Raw genomic sequence first — 18,236 nt, forward strand, 5'->3', positions numbered from 1 at the left:
AGATATCTATCTATATATATATATATATATATATATATATATATATATATATATATATATATATATATATATATACACACACACACACACACAAATATATATCCATTAAATATATCCAATATCAGTCTATCTTTCAAAAAGTCTCATATGTGGATTCAAGATTTCACCAATCATGAAAAGAAATGAAGAGAGTAAAGAAAAAAGACTGAAACATTAGAATACCCTATATAAGGCAAGCTGACAATATTTCTGGATAAAAGCAGACAGACAGAGACCTGCAGACAGAGATATGCATAACATAGACAAGCACCTGACAGAAATACTGTATGCATTTATTTAGAGATAATATGAAATGAAAGCGACTCAAATGGTTTACATATTGTTCTAATGTTCTCAACACCTGAATGAATTACCATAGAATCTACATGGTACGGCCACGTTTAACCACCTACTACTTTGAGGGATCTTAAATTAAAAATTTCAGTATTGTTATTTTTTGTACAGTGAGAGATGTATACAGGTACAGTATATTACTTCAACATTTGTACTCAGATTGTCAAAGGCACCATATACTTCAGTATTAAATTGTGCATTTATGTGCATGTGTATGTAGACGGACACTATATAAATACAAATGCATACGTACACACATTTCTAATTGGCTGAATGCTTATTTTAAAGGTGTCTTAAATGCTACCTGTTAAGTACTGATAATTTAGAATGTTTTGTGAACACAAGTCCTTGCAAAAGACTTAGGAGCATTGAGCATTCCATCTTCAATTTCTTAACAATCTGATATTTTTTGTACTTATTGTAGAGTTGGAAGTGGAAAGGGGTTTTTGGACACACTAATGAGTTCTTATAATAAATGTAAAAAAGACAACATTTTTATCAACAATCTTGTTTATTTCAATAGCAAACAATCCAGAGATGGAATAAGGAAGCTCAGTCAATGTGGAAAAAAAATAAACGCATTTCCTGGTATGCAATTTTTTGTTGAATTTTCCACATAAATGTGTAATAATGAGGCAAGACAGTATTCCAAATGACATGGCCTTGACTGAAGGGTTTACTCCTTGACTGGCTCATGATTTATATACATTTGTGTAATACCATTACGTTATACTAATTAAAAAAAATACCCAAATGTGTGTAAATGCTACATAATTATTAAACAAGTACATAAAAATGTAAAATCATATAGTCATACAATTATGAATAATGATACCAATGTATAGGTTATAATTAACTTTAATTATTTTGCTCAATGCTCTAGTCAGCTGTGGTCTTGATGTTTGTCTTAGATGTCTTTCCCTGAAAGGACAGCTATTTCCCCTTTCCCGGCCCATCAGGCCCTTTACGTGATAATGTGTTCTCTGTGTATTTGATATGGATTACTTATTGTCATTGCAGCTGTGCCTGATAGTAAAAAACATTCAGACATCTTGATTGAAAAGGTATATAACAAATGTGTATTAACACATTGCTCACTGAGAAACAGCATTATCCAATGTGCTTCCAAGGCCATGTTCCCTCTTTGCTCTATAAACTGGTTTTCATTGCTGGGCTTCCTGGCGAGTGGCCACTTACTTTCCAATTTGGCCCCAGAGAGTCTTTCTCTAGTTCATCTCCTGCAAATCGGTGAATGAACAGACCCATTGAATTGTCTGAAAGTGTTGGCGAGCTCACGCATACAGTATCATCTCACTCATTATGTAAATCAATAGCTTTATTGAAGTGCATTTCAGGACACTTATTCCTGGAACCAATCATGATTATTTCTTGGATTTTTCTTGAGCTAGGTAGATGTATGGCAGGCATATAAAATGCATTATTATTATTTAGGAAATTAAAAATATACAGACAAAGGGGCAATATAGATTATTACAGCCTATCTGTAATAACGCTTGGATAAAAGTAGTAAATTTTAAAAGAAACCTAACTGAAGTCTATAAAATTGTCCTTCTACTGCTTGGAATCCTTGAACTTCGACCTTCAGGTATGGTCTTAAATCAGGTATGGAGTTTGCCCATAAAACAATGTATTGATCTTAACCTCTCAGAGTAAATGAGGTGATTTCAGTTTAAGACGGAAAGAGGTGATGTCCATTGAACAAATAGATGCAAGGATTTGGTGTGTTCATTATTTGCATTGTTTCAGCCTCTTCTGGTGTAAAACGATGTCTTACATGGTATGAAAACCAGAGAGAATTAGCAAAATATCCTGTGGTGTACTCTGTACTATTCTATTCAGTTATGAAAGTATTGCAGTAGCAGCAGAATAACATTCAGTTTTAACATTTGGCAGCCTTGTGAATTTTGGGGTTCAAATGTTGAGTCTATGGTATTGAAGAGGTTTGATTATAAAGAAAACTGGCTTTATCTAGCTCTCAGTGAGATGAATGGTAAGATATGCTCGGAAGAGATTAGAATATACAAAAATATTACCATCTGTCTGCCTACATTAATGTTAAATAGCTAACAACTGTCAAAACATTTCTTCATTAATTAAAATTCAATGCTTCTTTGTCCCATATGTACTGTCTGCCCAAACATGGTCAATTGTCGGTGGTCAACATTACTGCATCAATCAGAGATTTTTTTTTTTGGCCTGTTCTCCATTGTTGCTGTATTTGTCTTGCTCTGGTATGATTTGACAGAATCTGTTAAGAGTGTATGAGACTTAAGTAAGACGATTCCCTTCATAAATCTTTCTGATCATCCTGATAGTTTGACATGAGCCAACCTTAACTGCCATGTTTGTGCAAAATTGGGTTGCAGGGTTGGATGATCAGGAACAATATGTGATGAGAGCTTCACAGAAGCAATGTAAATGTGACCTCAGTCAGCTCACAGCTCAAGGAGGCCCAGTGCTAATGTCTTGTTTTTACTAATTTTATTTACTCCCTGTTAAGCTGCAATTGTGCAAGGTCATTAAAGACTGAAAGTAAACATTACACAAAACCTCCATGGCAACTTCTGTTTCCAATATGTTTATTAGGAAATGTAATAACAAGCTTGTACTTTAAAATAAACAAATACAATAGCATTGATAAAACAAATAGAACACAACAAATACAATCTGTAAAGCAAGTGAAAAATATAGAAGAAGGGAGAAAAAAAAACATCTGCCCCACATTCCTTTTCATAATATCTTCATGTTTGCATGTGCACGAAAACGTTCCAAACATGTTTAGAGATTCCAAAGGTGGTGCTCAATAATTTTATTATGCATGAAAATAATGATTAATATGAAAACATTTAACAGAAGTAAAGTGGAACAAACTTCATAACTCCAAATATGGACATTTTGGAAAATCACACTTGTTTTTTTAGGTGGATTTTTTTTCTAAGAAAACAAGAGGTCTTGTTGAGAATGTTGTGGATGTTTTTACTTCATGTTTTTCTATTACCTTATAATAAGGTCCTAATATAAATTCTGAATATTGTAATGACATTAATTATATTTTTGTGGTGGGGAGATGTACTCCCCTCATTGTTAACTTGGCACTTCAGTATGTTGTAATGCAATTGTTTTTGTTATTTCTATGTAAGGTACTTGAATAAACAAAATGAAACTGTGTGTGCGTACCATTTGCACTTTTATATATATATATATATATATATATATATTTTATATTAAATTATTACAGTTCAATTTATTTTTTTTAAGAAATGTTTTGTTATTTTATGTTGTATTAAACTGTAAGAAATCTGCAGGGAGTCTATTACGCAATATTTACTTATGTTTCAGAGATAAACAGTAAAGTGATAAAAGAGAGTTTTTGCTGAAATCCCGGTAGGTTGGATTTGAAACCATGCTGTAGCAGTACATATGTACCAGAGGCAGCAGCTTAGACTGCTGGAACCCCCAGGCCACTTTTTTTGAAAATTGAACCATTTATTGAAGCTGATGCCAATTACAGACTTATCAAAGCATATTTGATTGGGTGTAGAGGCCTAACATTTTATGTGACTAACAACAGAATCTGATGTGGCTAATGATGTGCCATGCAAAAGTATTTAAACCTGACCTATTCTTTCATATTTCTGATTTATAAATGGTACATTGAAATTCGGTTCTGTTTGATACAGATTTTAAACCCTGACACCCAAAATAAATTATTTTAGGGGGATATTGGTTTCATGTATGGATAAATATAAAAACCATGTGCTGTGAAGCTCCTTGTTTCCACAGATTTAAGAAATTGCTCTAACAATGTACTATTGGTTTCCACCCATGAAACAACTTACTGTCACATTTTCTATATTGAAACCCCAGTGTTAAAGGATCCATTATTGGGATGTAAATCTGACCGAACATGAAGGGAAAAAAGCATTCCAAAGACGTTAGAAATAAAGTAATACAAATGCATAGATTAGGAAAAGGGTACAAAATAATATCCAAGTTTGAATATCCTAGTGACAAGTTTGATCAATAATCAGGAAGCGGAAGCTGCTTGACACCACACAGGCACAGCCAAGAAAAGGCTGTCCATCAAAAATCTGCACACAAACAAGGAGACTCGGGAAAAGCCACAGTGAGGACATCTCCAATTTGAAAGAGTCACAGAGTCCAATGTCTGGGAGTGGAGTTATGATACATTGAAAATCATATGAAGCACTCTGCATAAAACTGGCTTTTATTAGAGGGAGGCAAAAATGAAATCACCTGAAAGCATGAAAGTGATCCAGCTGTGACCTGGAAAAGGTTTTGGTCAGATGAGAACAAGAAAGAGTGTTTTTGCCAAAACTCAAAGCACTATATATGGCGCAAACCTAAAACTGCCCATGCCTCAAAAATATAGTGAAATGGTGGTGGTGGTGGTGGCTCCATCATGCTGTGGGGAAGCCTCTCAACTGTGGATCTTATTATTATTTAAGAAAGAATAGATGGAGAAAAATGCAAGGAAATCCTGCAAGGGACCCTGCTTCATTCCATTAAAAAACAGATGTTTGGGAAGAAATGTACACAATTTTTCAAAAGTTTAGGGTCACTAAGAAAGGTCACTTGTTTTTAAGAAAAGCACATTTATTGTCCATTCAAATACCGTCAAATTGCTAAAATAAATTGTGTATAAAATAAATAGTGTAAACATTGTTAATGTTGTAAATGACTATTGTAGCTGGAAAGGGCTGATTTGTAATGGAATATCTACATTGGCGTATAGTGGCCCATTATCAGCAAACATCAGTCCTGTGTTCCAATGGCACGTTGTGTTTGCTAATCCAAGTTTATCATTTTAAAAGGCTCGTTAGAAAACACTTTTGCAATCATCATTTGTGATTATGTTAGCACTACTCAAAACTGTTGTACTGATATAAGAAGCAATAAAACTGGCTTTCATTAGGCTAGTTCAGTATCTTCTGCATCAGTGTTTCTGGGTTTGATTACAAGCACAAAATGTCCAGAAACAAACAACTTTCTTCTGAAACTCATCAGTCTAATCTTGTTCTAAGGAATGAAGGCTATTCCATGTCTGAAATTGCCAAGAAACTGAAGATCTCATACAACGAACTGCGCAAACTGACTCTAACCAGCATAGAAAGAGGAGTGGGAGGCCCTGGTGCACAACTGAGCAAGATGACAAATACATTTGTGTGCCTAGTTTGAAACATCAGTATCAATGTCATCAGTGACGAGGCGACTCTGGGATACTGGACTTCTAGGCAGAGTTGCTAAGCAAAAGTAATATCTCAGAATGGCCAATAAAAAGAAAAGATTAAGATGGGCAAAAGAACACAGACACCAGACAGAGGAAGATTGGAAAAAACTGTTAAGGCCAAAAGTTTGAGGTGTTTGGATCACAAAGAAGAACAAATTTGTGAGAGGCAGACCAATGAAAAGATGCTGTAGTAGTACCAACTGTCAAGCATGGTGGAGGCAATGTGATAGTCTGGGGGTGCTTTGGTGGTGGTAAAGTGGGATATTTGTCCAGGGTAAAAGGGATGTTGAAGAAGGAAGGCTATCACTCCATTTTGCAACACCATGCCATACCCAGAGGACGGAGCTTGATTGGAGCCAATTTCCACCTACAAAAGGACAATTACCTAAAGCACATCTCCAAACTATGCAATAACTATTTAGGGAAGAAGCAGTCAGCTGGTATACTGCCTATAATGGAGTAACCAGCACAGTCACAGATCTCAATCCTATTGAGCTGTTGTGGGAGCAGCTTGACAATATGATATGTAAGAAGTGCCCATCAAGTCAATCTAATTCATGGGAGGTGCTTCAAGAAGCATGGAGTGAAATCTCTTCAGATTACCTTAACAAATTTTACCTTAACAAACTTTGCCAAAAGTCTGCAAGGCGGTAACTGCTGCAAATGGAGGATTCTTAGATGAAGGCAAAGTTTGAAGGACACAATTATTATTTCAATTAAAAATCAATTATTTCTAACCTGGTCAATTAATATCTTTCCTATTAATGTTGCTATATTTCCTAATGAAACTCATTTCATGTGTGTTTTCATGGAAAACCAAATGTTTTGGACGGTAGTGTATTTAATAAATTATTTATTATCAAATAACTACATCTGAGAAAGGGAAGGGGTCTGAATACTTTCCGAAAGCACTGGTGGTTCAATATCAAAAGGCATTTTAAAGATGAAAAGCCAATAACCAAATGTATTTGGTTATTGGCTTAAATGTATTCCAGGGCGTATTTTATTTTTTTAATTGAACATTTGTGGAATTTTGTTATTTAAGTTCTGGGAATGTTCCTGGTTTGCTGGATACCCACTTACTGGTATTCCATAATACTTCTATAGAGATTATTAGCCGTCTTTGAAAAGACTACTGTATAATGGAAATGTATTCTGGCTAAAATTGTGATGGACTGAGTAGTATACAAATAATAGTAAGTATTCATCAAACAAGATTGTATGTAGATCAGTCAGCTGGCAGCTGCATGCATTGTTGAACAAGCCCATTATTGGTGACTTGTTTTTCCTCAACTGGCACATAGAAACTAGAGACCCTGAGTTACTTGGTAAATAAAATAATGGCTTAGGTTGGTCTATAGGTGGCACTGTTAAAAGCAATCGAATTAAACGAAAGTTGCTAGATTGAATCCCCAAGTTGGCAACATGAAAAATGTGTAATTCTCTCATTGAGCAAAACCGTAAATTATTACGGTTTTGTTTTCCGTAACCGCTCATGTAACAATAGCTCTGCATGTGTTTGCGAAATTCCTAAAATGTAAAATTACTTCAGTTGATGACAGCCTGGCGGGGTTCCATTTCCCTGTTTTCGGGGAAACTGAGGCTAGATTTAAGAGGGTTGTATCCATTAAAGAAATACTATATTATTAAGACCAGTTTATGCTTTGATTGATTGCACGTAAATGTATAGTCCAAATGATAGTTGCCTGAGGACAAAAACTGAAATCCTCAGGAGAAATATTTTTGAGTAGCCGGGCAATCATGATAACAGTGATTACTTTTTGTTTTGTTTACCAACTGTTGTTTCGATGAATGTTATTAGCTTTCATTCATCCAGTGAAACTATATTATTTAGACGAGCACAAAGGAATGAAATCTAGCTTGCTGTATCGATTTATTTTTTATTTAATAAGTTCGCGGCCAGTCCTTCATGCTTTCCGTAGTTTAAATCCTCTTGACCCCCACCTTCCCCCAAAAAGACTGTAGCCACTTCCTGGTTACTTTATTGAGCTTTTTCCGTGTAAAGGGATGAGGTTTTCTGGAGAAATAAAGACTGTCCATTGAAACTGGATTCTAAATTCAGACAAAATGAGCTGGTATGTATAAGAAAAGTTAGATGAATTCATGGTCTTCAAGCTTCTGTAATGTCAGTAGCACTTGAAATGACACGGTGGGCTGTTTGCGAATTTAGCCACTGCGGCATAGTGTATAGCTTTTCAGTAAAGTTAGCTTGATACTACTGGGAAAGCTCTTTAGCTACAGAATTTGTTAACGTTATAATAATAACAATTAATAATCATAACATAATAATAGTACATTGGTTTTAAAGTGCCTTTCAAACACACCCAAGACACAGAAGAGCAATGGTGATTAAATCAATACAATATATTGACGAGTTACAACCAAAAACTACAGTACAATAGTTACGTACGTTTTCAGTTGCCTTGCAAACTTGTCAACACATTTTAAAACGGTAGCTAACAGAGTAGCTTGGGAGGTAGCCGACTAACGTTATTTACATTACTTGCCATTCATTATTGCTACTAGCCATATTTCAGAATATCAAAACATACAACTGTATTATTAAGTACAATACAGGTTTCTAAGTTGGACTTTATCAGCAAATATAGTGGCCATAAACAACTTGGCTGTTGACTTGCAAGCTAGAAAGCTACGTCTGGAACGGTAAGCTAATAGTTGCTAGGTATAACAACTAGCGAACTCAACCAACCAATTAGCTAGCAATGAGGTTAGTGCTAAGTACCGGTACGTAGTATCTACTATGTCACGGTAGGCGCTTGCTTGAACAGCAGTACAATTCTTGGATGCAAATTAGCTGCCACGGCCCATACATTAACTAGCCAGTGTTACTCGTTTTGGAAATCTATCAGTTTCACCCAATAACTAGTCGCGTGCCACACTTTCTGGCAGTAGGCAAGATTAAGACAGTTTTCCAAAGTTTTGTTGGTCGACCTAACCACAAAATGACAAACAATCTCGATCCAAATTTCGTGAAACCAAAAGGGCGTTCACAATATGTACATTATTCTTTTAAATAATATTTGTTTATTGTTAGTATTAGTATTATATTTGTGTTATTAGTGTTAATCGGACGAATTCCTCTCCACAGAATGCATTGTATTTACAGTATTACTATCATCAGTAATTACAGAACAAATTGGTTTTATCAATATTTATGGTATTATTATGAGTAGCACCAGACCTACTTATTAATATGAACAATGCTTCATTGTTCTTATTAAAAGGAAAAATGACCTAGCTTAGGTGACAGACAGCTTGTTCACTCCTAATTGTACCTCATCATTAGCTTTTACTTCCAAGATTCTAATGTGGTGCTTTTGCTTGTTTTTCACACAGTCAGATATGCATGATGAGTCTTGAACGCACATTTCTGTGCATTGTCTGTATCTTTGTCTGAGTAGAACATCCCACTTTGCCTTCATAAGTAACAGTGAATGGCTAAAGCAATAAAATGCTTGCTTTACTTAGTATTGGATATTCCAATGAGATGCTGATCAAGAATGATTAACATTGTGCATCTATGTTGTTTTGGATGTGCAGCTGGTGCCGACTGTAGTAGCTCAACCTCTCGTTTCTGGGTTTTGTCCTACATACTACACGCCTAGGCCTTGCATCCTAGCATGTGTTGGAGCAGTTAATAAAAACATATTTAAAAACAAAAAGTGGCCTGCGTCTCAAATTTGCTCTTTTTAGGGGTCAGTTTAAGGCCCTGAGCTAGCAGTTAGCAGGTTGGGTGATGGTGATCTATCTTATAAGAAAACTACAGGTGCATCAAAGTAATTTTCCCCCGTAATTCAAATCAAAAAGTGACATCTTCATATTTTCTAGATTAGTTACACATAAACTGAAACATTTCAAACCTTTAACATTACAAAAATGTTAAGTGAAACATTTCAGTACCCACGAACACGGGGAAGACTGCTGACTTGACAGTTGTCCAGAAGACACTCATTGACACCCTCTATGAGGAGGGTAAGCCACAGAAGGTCATTGCTGAAAGGGCTGGCTGTTTGCAGAGTGCTGTATCAAAGCATATTCATGGAAAGTTGACTGAAAGGATGAAGTGTAGTAGGAAAAAGTGCACAAGCAACGGGAATGACCGCAGCCTTGAGAGGATGGTCAAGCAAAGCCGATTCAAGAACTTGGTGGAGCTTCACAAGAATGAACTGAGGCTGCAGTCAGTGCATCAAGAGCCACCACACACAGACATGTCCAGGAAATGGGCTACAAGTGTCGCATTTGTAGTGTCTAGTGCCACTAGAGCACTGCTGACAAGCTTTATTGAGACGCCGATTTCCTTTTCCTGCCGGACTTGGCACCTGCCCACAGTGCCCAAACGACTGGTAACTGGTTTGCTGCCCATGGTATTACTGTGCTTGATTGGCCTGCCAACTCGCCTAACCTGAAACCCATAGAGAATCTGTGGGGTATTGTCAAGAGGAAAATGAGACACCAGACCTAACAACACAGACAAGCTGAAGGCTGCTATCAAAGCAACCCGGGCTTCCATGACACCTCAGCAGTGCAACATGCTGACTGCCTCCATGCCATGCCGCATTGATGCAGTAATTCATGCAAAAGGAGCCCAGATGAAGTATTGAGTGCATTAATTAACATACTTAGGAAGCCTTTGCAGGTGTTTGAGTTAATTAGCTGATTAGAGCACTTCTCAGGTCAACATTTCTGGATTATAAAATTTTTATTCTAATATTTTGAGATACTGGATTTTTTATTTCCATGAGCTGTAAGCTGTAATCATCAAGATTGAATCAAAAAAGGCTTGATATGTTTCACTTTTTGTAATGAATTTAGAGTATATGGAGGTTTCACTTTTTGATTTTAATTACTGGAAGAAATGAACTTTTCCACGAGATTCAAATTTTTGGAGATGCACCTGTGTATATTATTTGCATTTATGTCGAACTAAAATTAGTAAATAATGAGTTTGAAAACCATATAAGGTTTTTGTGTTGGTGTGGATTTTATGTATAAGATGAAGTGGAGTGCAGACACAGGGCAATCAACACACTACGTACTATGTCAATTCTAAATTGACTTGTGTAATTGTGAAGGTGTACTGTACAAAGACAACCATGGGGTCAATAATTGAAACATTCGGTTTGGTGACCAAATCTACAGTGCTTTCGGACATTATTCAGAACCATTTACGTCTTTCGCATTTGAAATTCTTGTCAGGTTGGATGGGGAGTGTTAGTGAACTGCGTTCTTTAGGTCTCCCTGCAGATTTTCAATTAGATTCAAATCATTCAAGGTCATTCACAGACTTGCCCCAAACTTGCCACTCCTGCTTTGGGTTGGTGTCATGCTGAAAAATGAACCTTTGCCCCACTCTGAGGTCCTGTGCACTCAGGATCAGGTTTTTGTCAAGGTCATCTGTGTATTTTTCTCTGTTCATCCTTCCCTTAATCCTAACCAGTTTCCCAGGGTCTTCCACTGAGTAGCATCCCCATAGCATGATGCTCCCCCCACCATTCTCCACAGTAGGGATTGTATTCACCAACTGTTGTGGGTGTCATTCAGGCCTAATTGTTTTGATCTTGAACAAGATATTTTTCTTCATGCTCTCATGCAGCATTTCATAAGTGATTTACTCAGTAGTGGGTTCTGTCTACCCACTCCGTCATAAAGACCTGATTGATGGGGTTCTGCAGAGAAACTCGGAATCTCTGTCAGAGTAGCCATTGGGTTCTTGGTCATGTCCTTAAGGCTTTTTTCCTGATTACTTAGTTTGGCTGGACAGCCAGCTTTAAAACTATCCACCTAGTCAGCTAACAATACTTAATACAAACTGTAGTGTATAAACTATTTTGTTACTGTGTGCTGGATTTTATATTCTAGAAGTCACCCAAGCAGTCTTTACTGTCTTGATAATCTTTTTACTGCATGTTTAACAAATATATTTTTTAGTCCTTGTCAAGTTGTATGTGATTACAGCTCAGATAGATCAGGCTAGGCCTGATTCCTGCTGTATTGTTCCAGTGATGCGCTGCGTGTGTAGTGGGATGAGTCACCCCATGGACCTCAGGAATTTCAGTGGGTGAAAAAAGTTTTTCATGATTGTGTTTCTTCACAAGAGTACAGTACGACAGGTCATAACACGTTGTATTCGTTCAACATTAAATTGAGAAGTAATCTCTAAACCTTTACTAACAGCATATCCAACATGAACATTCTTGTAATGTTTTGGTGTTGTTCTAAAGTCTTATTATCCTCTTGTGTTATTACAAGATAAAGTATGCAAATAACTTTGAACGGCACAATGTGTAACTTAACCCAGGATTGTCTGGTGTCTACAGAATGCACACTTCATTCACTATTTGATTGTTCCTGTGATTGTACAGTACATGCTTCGTCAATACAGTGAGGGTAGAGCAAGTATGCAGCGACAGACAGTGAGTCCAGTTCCTGAATATATTTTATTAAAACAAATAATGTTTTGCTCCCCCTTAAAATGCCATGGAGTGGTTGACTCCCCCTTTATGCCATGGAGTGGTTGACTCCCCCTTTATGCCATGGAGTGGTTGACTCCCCCTTTATGCCATGGAGTGGTTGACTCCCCCTTTATGCCATGGACCATCGGCAGGGTCTTATATTGGGAGGGGGCTCTTTGAAACAATGCTGTTTCACACATATGGTTAGGGTCCAGTGACTATTTTTGCCGGCGTTGACTGTCAAGATGATTTCTGAATGAACTACCCATGGACTAACTCTCAGGAGGTATCCTTATACCATATTAGCTCAAGTTGATGATTTCTGATCCAAGGCCTGTATTTGACTGACCCAATCCAGATCTGTCACTGATGTCAGGCAATTCCTTGCCAGGCATGTATGTTGAATGATTCTCTGAAGCTGTTGTTCACGTTTTTACCCCATGTATAGTCTGCTGCATTCAGCTGAGTTATGTGTAGATACAGCCTTGTACCTTATAACCTTACTGCTACAAGATATGTGCAAAAACGTAGAAGCTTCTTATGGGGCTGGCCCTGATGTTTTTAATAAACAAAAATGTGTGTAGTCAGACCAAAGGGGTGCAATGTGATGCATTGCCATTCTGCAATCTTCATTCATATAAATCTGTCAGGCCATGGCCAGTATCTACAGCAGGGACAGGAAACTAGATTCAGCCACATGCTGATTTATTATTAATATATATTTCATTTTACAGAGTAGATGGTTGGGGGCCATCATCAAAATTTTAATATTTTATACACCGCAAATAACCATAGATAAGTCCAAAAATAGATTATTTTCAAATTCAATGTAGCCTATGTATTTTTAAATATGGTTATACTTGGGAACAGATTCACAAACCTTTTTTATCCATCCAACTTTTAAAGTAAAGTTATAATCAATGGACAATGTTTCATTTTTGGGTCCATGACAATCAAAAATGGCTATAGATTTGTTTCTAATATTTTCTGAATGTGACAATTATGGTTTGTAATCCCTTAGAAAAGGTATTGGAAAGATCAAGAAAAAAAAAGATGATCAGATAATAATTGTATATAAGCTTCTGATTAATGTCACTGATATGGAATGGGGTAGGTCAGGTGGTACGGTGCAGGAAATCAGAGGCTACAGACACTTCCAATTAGTGATATCCGCCAGCAATGGAAGCCAGATGTGTTATGTGATGACAGGAAGTCAAAGCACAGGGCTCCTGAAGTTAACTCCAGAAAGCCAATGTTAAATTACATTGCATTTAGTTGGCTTTGGCTTTGAATAAGTCATAGGATGCACTTGTTCTCTGTACCCACCTCACAATTGCTCAGAGAACCTGTTTTTTTCTTCAGTTGTATGTGTTTGGATGTGTAGGATTGTCGTTGTTGTATGCAGAATGTGGTGGTATGAAATGTCCGTGCCCCCCCCCCCATTGATAATTGTGTCTGCTTCTAGGATGCCCTTCAAGATTGGACAACCAAAAAAGCAAATTGTTTCTAAAACCGTAAGTGCTCTTTACAGTATATCTTTTATTGTGAGTATACCTGGTGTTAAATTCACAATTGTGGTATGACATTTGTCCGTCCTGTACAGGAAATCGCAGTTGTTTCAAAATGTAAGAGACTGCACTGACCCAGATTCTACAGTACTTCCAATAATTGATTATCGAAAGGAGCCTGTAAACAACACATTCAGGAAATTGAACAATCCCTCATCTGGACCAAATAGATTTGGTACTATTCTAAAATGCATTTGATTGATTGACAGATTGATTACGAGTCTGGGTTTAAATGAAGACTTGTGCTCACAAAATGAGCATTGTGCACTTGAGATATACTAACCACCAGCAAAGCATCAGACAAGTTACTGCACCTTCATCATTGAGCTTGAGCTTGAGTTCGTGGGGTGCCAATTTGTCCAAACCATGTGAGGGGCAGGTTGGCTGCCCTGAAACATGGTTGAGTGGGTGCCCTCCTTTGGGGAAAACCACTTCCACAGTAATCTGTCTGTCTGTGGCCCGGCAGTGGCGGGCAGTCAGAACGAGCTCCCAGGCAGCTTCCTCTGACATCTCAAGCCAGACCTAGGGAGTGGGCAACAGTTAGGGGGAGGGGGGGCCGTAGACAGCCCTCCTTCCACTGACAGAGACCGGCAGCTGTCTCCTTCCCACCCTCACTGTTTATTTGTATATACAGAAGCCAACACAGGAACCACTGCTACCTCCGTAACCAGCACTGGCCTGTTCAATCAGTTCAGTCTGATCTGAGAAAGAGCAGGGAGGAGAGGTGGAGGCTGTCAACCAGACCTTTAGAACTAACAACATGCTGCAAATTAGAGGAACTAGAGTGACTGCTAATTGTCCAAGGACCAGGAGGGGCCATGTCTGTGTTGAAGTTATGTTTTTTTTTGGCTTTCCAATTGCGGGGATATTCAGTATACATCAAACACATTTCATGTTGAACAATGAGTTTTAATTTGTTTTTACAGGTTGAAAGAGACTTTGAACGAGAATATGAGAAGCTCCAAAAGTAAGTTTGTATTGCCACAAATATTTTCATTTGAGATCTGTTTTCTACATCAGTCCCATAAAGTATTTAAGATTTTCCCATTTTTTATTTGAATAAAGATTTTAGATTTATTCATGTGCTTCGAGTGAAATAATCCTTAGGACCATTAGGTTCATTGCATAATAAAAATGCAAAAAAATATATGGAAAATTCTATTACTAGGTAAGGTTTTTCATGCACCAATGATCAATATTTAGGATTTTTGTCATGAAAAGCTAGACACATTTTGATGCTGTTGAGTGAAAAACATTTACATTTCTTCACATATATTCAAAGCTGACACACCCCTTAATGTAGTTTACCATTTAATTACTATAGTAACAAGGAAATGCATTCAAAATAGGTTCTGTTAGCCGGTTCTGTTAGTAGCTAGTTCAATCCAGGAAGTGGCTTGAAAATATTGTAAGTTATTAAAATAATAAGATTCAGGATTATTCATAAAGGTAGTGGCGTAGGTTTCTCAACCAGTGTAGTCATGCAAGATTGTGGTTTAGCTTGGGAGGTGAGGTTGTACAGTACGTGTAGATCACATCAGCCACACACATTGAAATACCGAGGTCTGTAGTAGCTCTTCACTAAGAGCACACATCATAGAAAATATGTTAACTAAATAGTATTAAATGAAATGGCTGAAGGCTGTATTTTGCGTGTTTGTTGTAGCAGAATCAATGAGATGTTGTGTCAGTGCACATACAGCATATGGCCAAAAAGTATGTGGACACCCAACCATCACACCCAAATGAGCTTGTTGGCCATCACATTCCAAAACCATGGGCATTTGGCAAAACATATTTGTCCCCACTGGCGTAGCTATCCGGGGTGTGGTTACACCAGGGCCCGCAGTTGGCGAGGGGCCTGTGCTTGACCTCTGTAAAAAGTTTTGTGATTTTATTTATATTGTGTTTCTATGTGGTTATCATAGTCAGACCTCAGGATCAGCTATAAAAACAATGGCTTATGCTATATGTACACTGTCCGCTCTCTCAATATGCAAATCGCTCAATTTCTGGCGAGCTGTCCCTAAGCCCAAACTAGCGTCCACACTGCCCGCTAGGGACGGGCGTATTTTACTAATTTATGTCTGCGACAACCAGTATACTATAGGGGAAACATCAGTTTCTGCAAATAGTAATAAGTATTTAGTATTTGCGTGACTCCACTACTAAAACGTATTACGATGATACCAAGTCAATGATTTGTTAAGATTCAAATAGCAATTTACTTCGTTTTACGTTATGCATGTATCACTCCCCCGTGATCCCAACGATCTCTGAAACATTCTTCCATGCATCAATTTTTAAGAATTATATCTCTGTATGAGTCCGGAGAAGCATCATAAATAATTGGGAAACCGGACACCGCAATCATAAGATTCTCCCATGTCAATTTATTTTAATTAGAAAGTGAGTTTTTAGCTAGCGACTAGAAAAGAGAAGGGACTTCAAGATGAAGAGAACATCTGCCCTGCCATTGATAGTCGCCGAACTCCGTCACTGCCAGCTCACTGGAAATTAGCATAAAGTTGAACATTTCTCAACTTTTGCTGTCGCTGGGAGATTTTGTCTCCGGGAGTAGCTCCCCCCACTGTCACCGTGATTCGCTGGCACTCGTTGGAAATGAATGGAATGTAACTATAGCGAGCGGACAGTGTGTACGTAGGGTTACGTCTGCCACGACATGAGGAACATGGATGGCACCTCCTTTGTTAAGTGCGTCATCAACAAAAAAATGGCAGCTGGGGCTAACAGCAAGGCACCACTGAATAAAAACGTGTTAGGAAAGTATGTCAGCCTTTGCCTGCTTATGGACTAAAATTAATTAGATCAATGGCTGAGATCTTCCACACGTCCCCTGGCAGATAGTCTTTTTTGTCCAGTGGAGCCTGTTACTCTTCGCTACACCAATAACGTTATCTAATTACCACCACACGACCCATTAAATTCTCTCACCAGATAGTCCCCTTCACTCGGTTGCGTTGTTGCTATGGTTACTAACATTCAACAGACAAAGCCACATTGATGACTTTAGTTTGAACGGGGTCTAACGACGCATTTTTACAGTTTCCTCTTAATTACACAGACGGGGCTTGGAAATACAACAACATTGCTAATCTAGGATAATGGTAAAATACTTTATCATCATATTAGGACTTGCCCTTTCACTTATGGCAATGTTGTCATTAAATAGCAAAGTCCGCCAAGAAAATGAACGTTAGTTAATTTAGATTAAAAAAATTAACAGGGATGTTCCTGGATCAAAAAAGGGCATGATGGTGAGCATGATGAGGGGAGCTCCAAGCGCCATGGCCAGGGGAGTGACTACAGACAATGTCAGCCCCTCCCTATCTCGATAATATTTAATAAAATTTCTTGAAATTCTACCTTTCTCAAAGAAACTAATTTTTTTGTAAATATATGTGTTTGTAAATATATAGAATATTTCCTGCAATTCTTAACAGTTTTCAGTGGTGCCAAGAACAATGGCACTGCAAACATGGTTCACACTCAGCATGTAGCTATGTATTGTTGCAACAAAATGTTCTGACAATAGCCGATTGAAACATCTGTAATGTCACAAGTCATTTTAAAATGAGAATTATGAGATTATGCAATGGACTGACCAGGTGACATTTACATTACAAAACAACCTGCTCTACTGTCAATACCTGTCCAGAGTAGCCAACCCAGTCCTAAAGGCTATGCATTGGGAGAAAATAACCAGGTCAAAATGCTAGCTGCTACATCTATCCAGACATTCTGTCTAGAAAACCCCTGACACTATTATTCAAGCCATTACTGTTGAGATTGAGAAGTAGATTGGCATCATGGGATGTGATCATTTAGCACCTGGCTAATAGCCTATTCTCATTTATCTGCATGCATTTTAACAAGAAAGGTATGCATATAAAGTTAGCAATGCGCTCGTTTGCTACCTGCTATCAAGTCTCATTAACCACAGATTTTTATTATTGTAGTTGTATTCACACTCCGTAGATCCGGGGACTTCCTGATTACTTTCTCGTTTAATTTGCTTAAGTAATTGGGTAGTTTCCAGTACAAGATAGATATTGCTATCATCATTTTTAGCGATGTAGTAATACACAACTGATATGGACGTGAAAAGCTGTTAGCCATACAATGGTCTGGAAATAATTAGACAAAGACACAGGTTTTGATATTTTGATTGTTTACCACATTTGGAACGTGTTGCTGTGAACCAAGCGTGCCGCACAAGCCCTGAAAAGTGAAGCCAAAACGTCTCGATCGCCCCCTGGTGAGTGGTCCCAGTATAGGTCATAAACCCCGCCCTCCCCATGTTATTCAATGGGACACGAGACCAACTAAACAATTAAATTACCCTTCAAATATCTTTTTTCCGAAGCTGGTTTCTGTCATTTACTGTAGTTTGTATCACGCTAATGTAAATTCAAGAGTTTGTTTTTAAAATAAATTTGTTTTTAGTTAGTTATTTAATGCTCTAAAAACGGTGGTGTGACGTCGTGA

General features: G+C 37.6%; 1 protein-coding gene across 1 annotated transcript in view; it reads left to right on the plus strand.

The window, feature by feature from the left end:
• Nucleotides 1-7,624: 7,624 nt before the first annotated feature.
• bin3 (bridging integrator 3) overlaps nt 7,625-18,236 on the plus strand; it is a 50,794-nt gene continuing 40,182 nt past the window's right edge. Inside the window, exons 1-3 of the mRNA XM_010876004.4 lie at nt 7,625-7,761; nt 13,625-13,673; nt 14,654-14,694. Coding sequence (XP_010874306.2) covers nt 7,754-7,761; nt 13,625-13,673; nt 14,654-14,694 — 98 coding nt within the window. The 5' untranslated portion in view covers nt 7,625-7,753. The remainder of the gene's footprint in view (nt 7,762-13,624; nt 13,674-14,653; nt 14,695-18,236) is intronic.

This window comes from Esox lucius, chromosome 13, assembly GCF_011004845.1.
Source record: "Esox lucius isolate fEsoLuc1 chromosome 13, fEsoLuc1.pri, whole genome shotgun sequence".
Classification (NCBI taxonomy): Eukaryota; Metazoa; Chordata; class Actinopteri; order Esociformes; family Esocidae; genus Esox; species Esox lucius.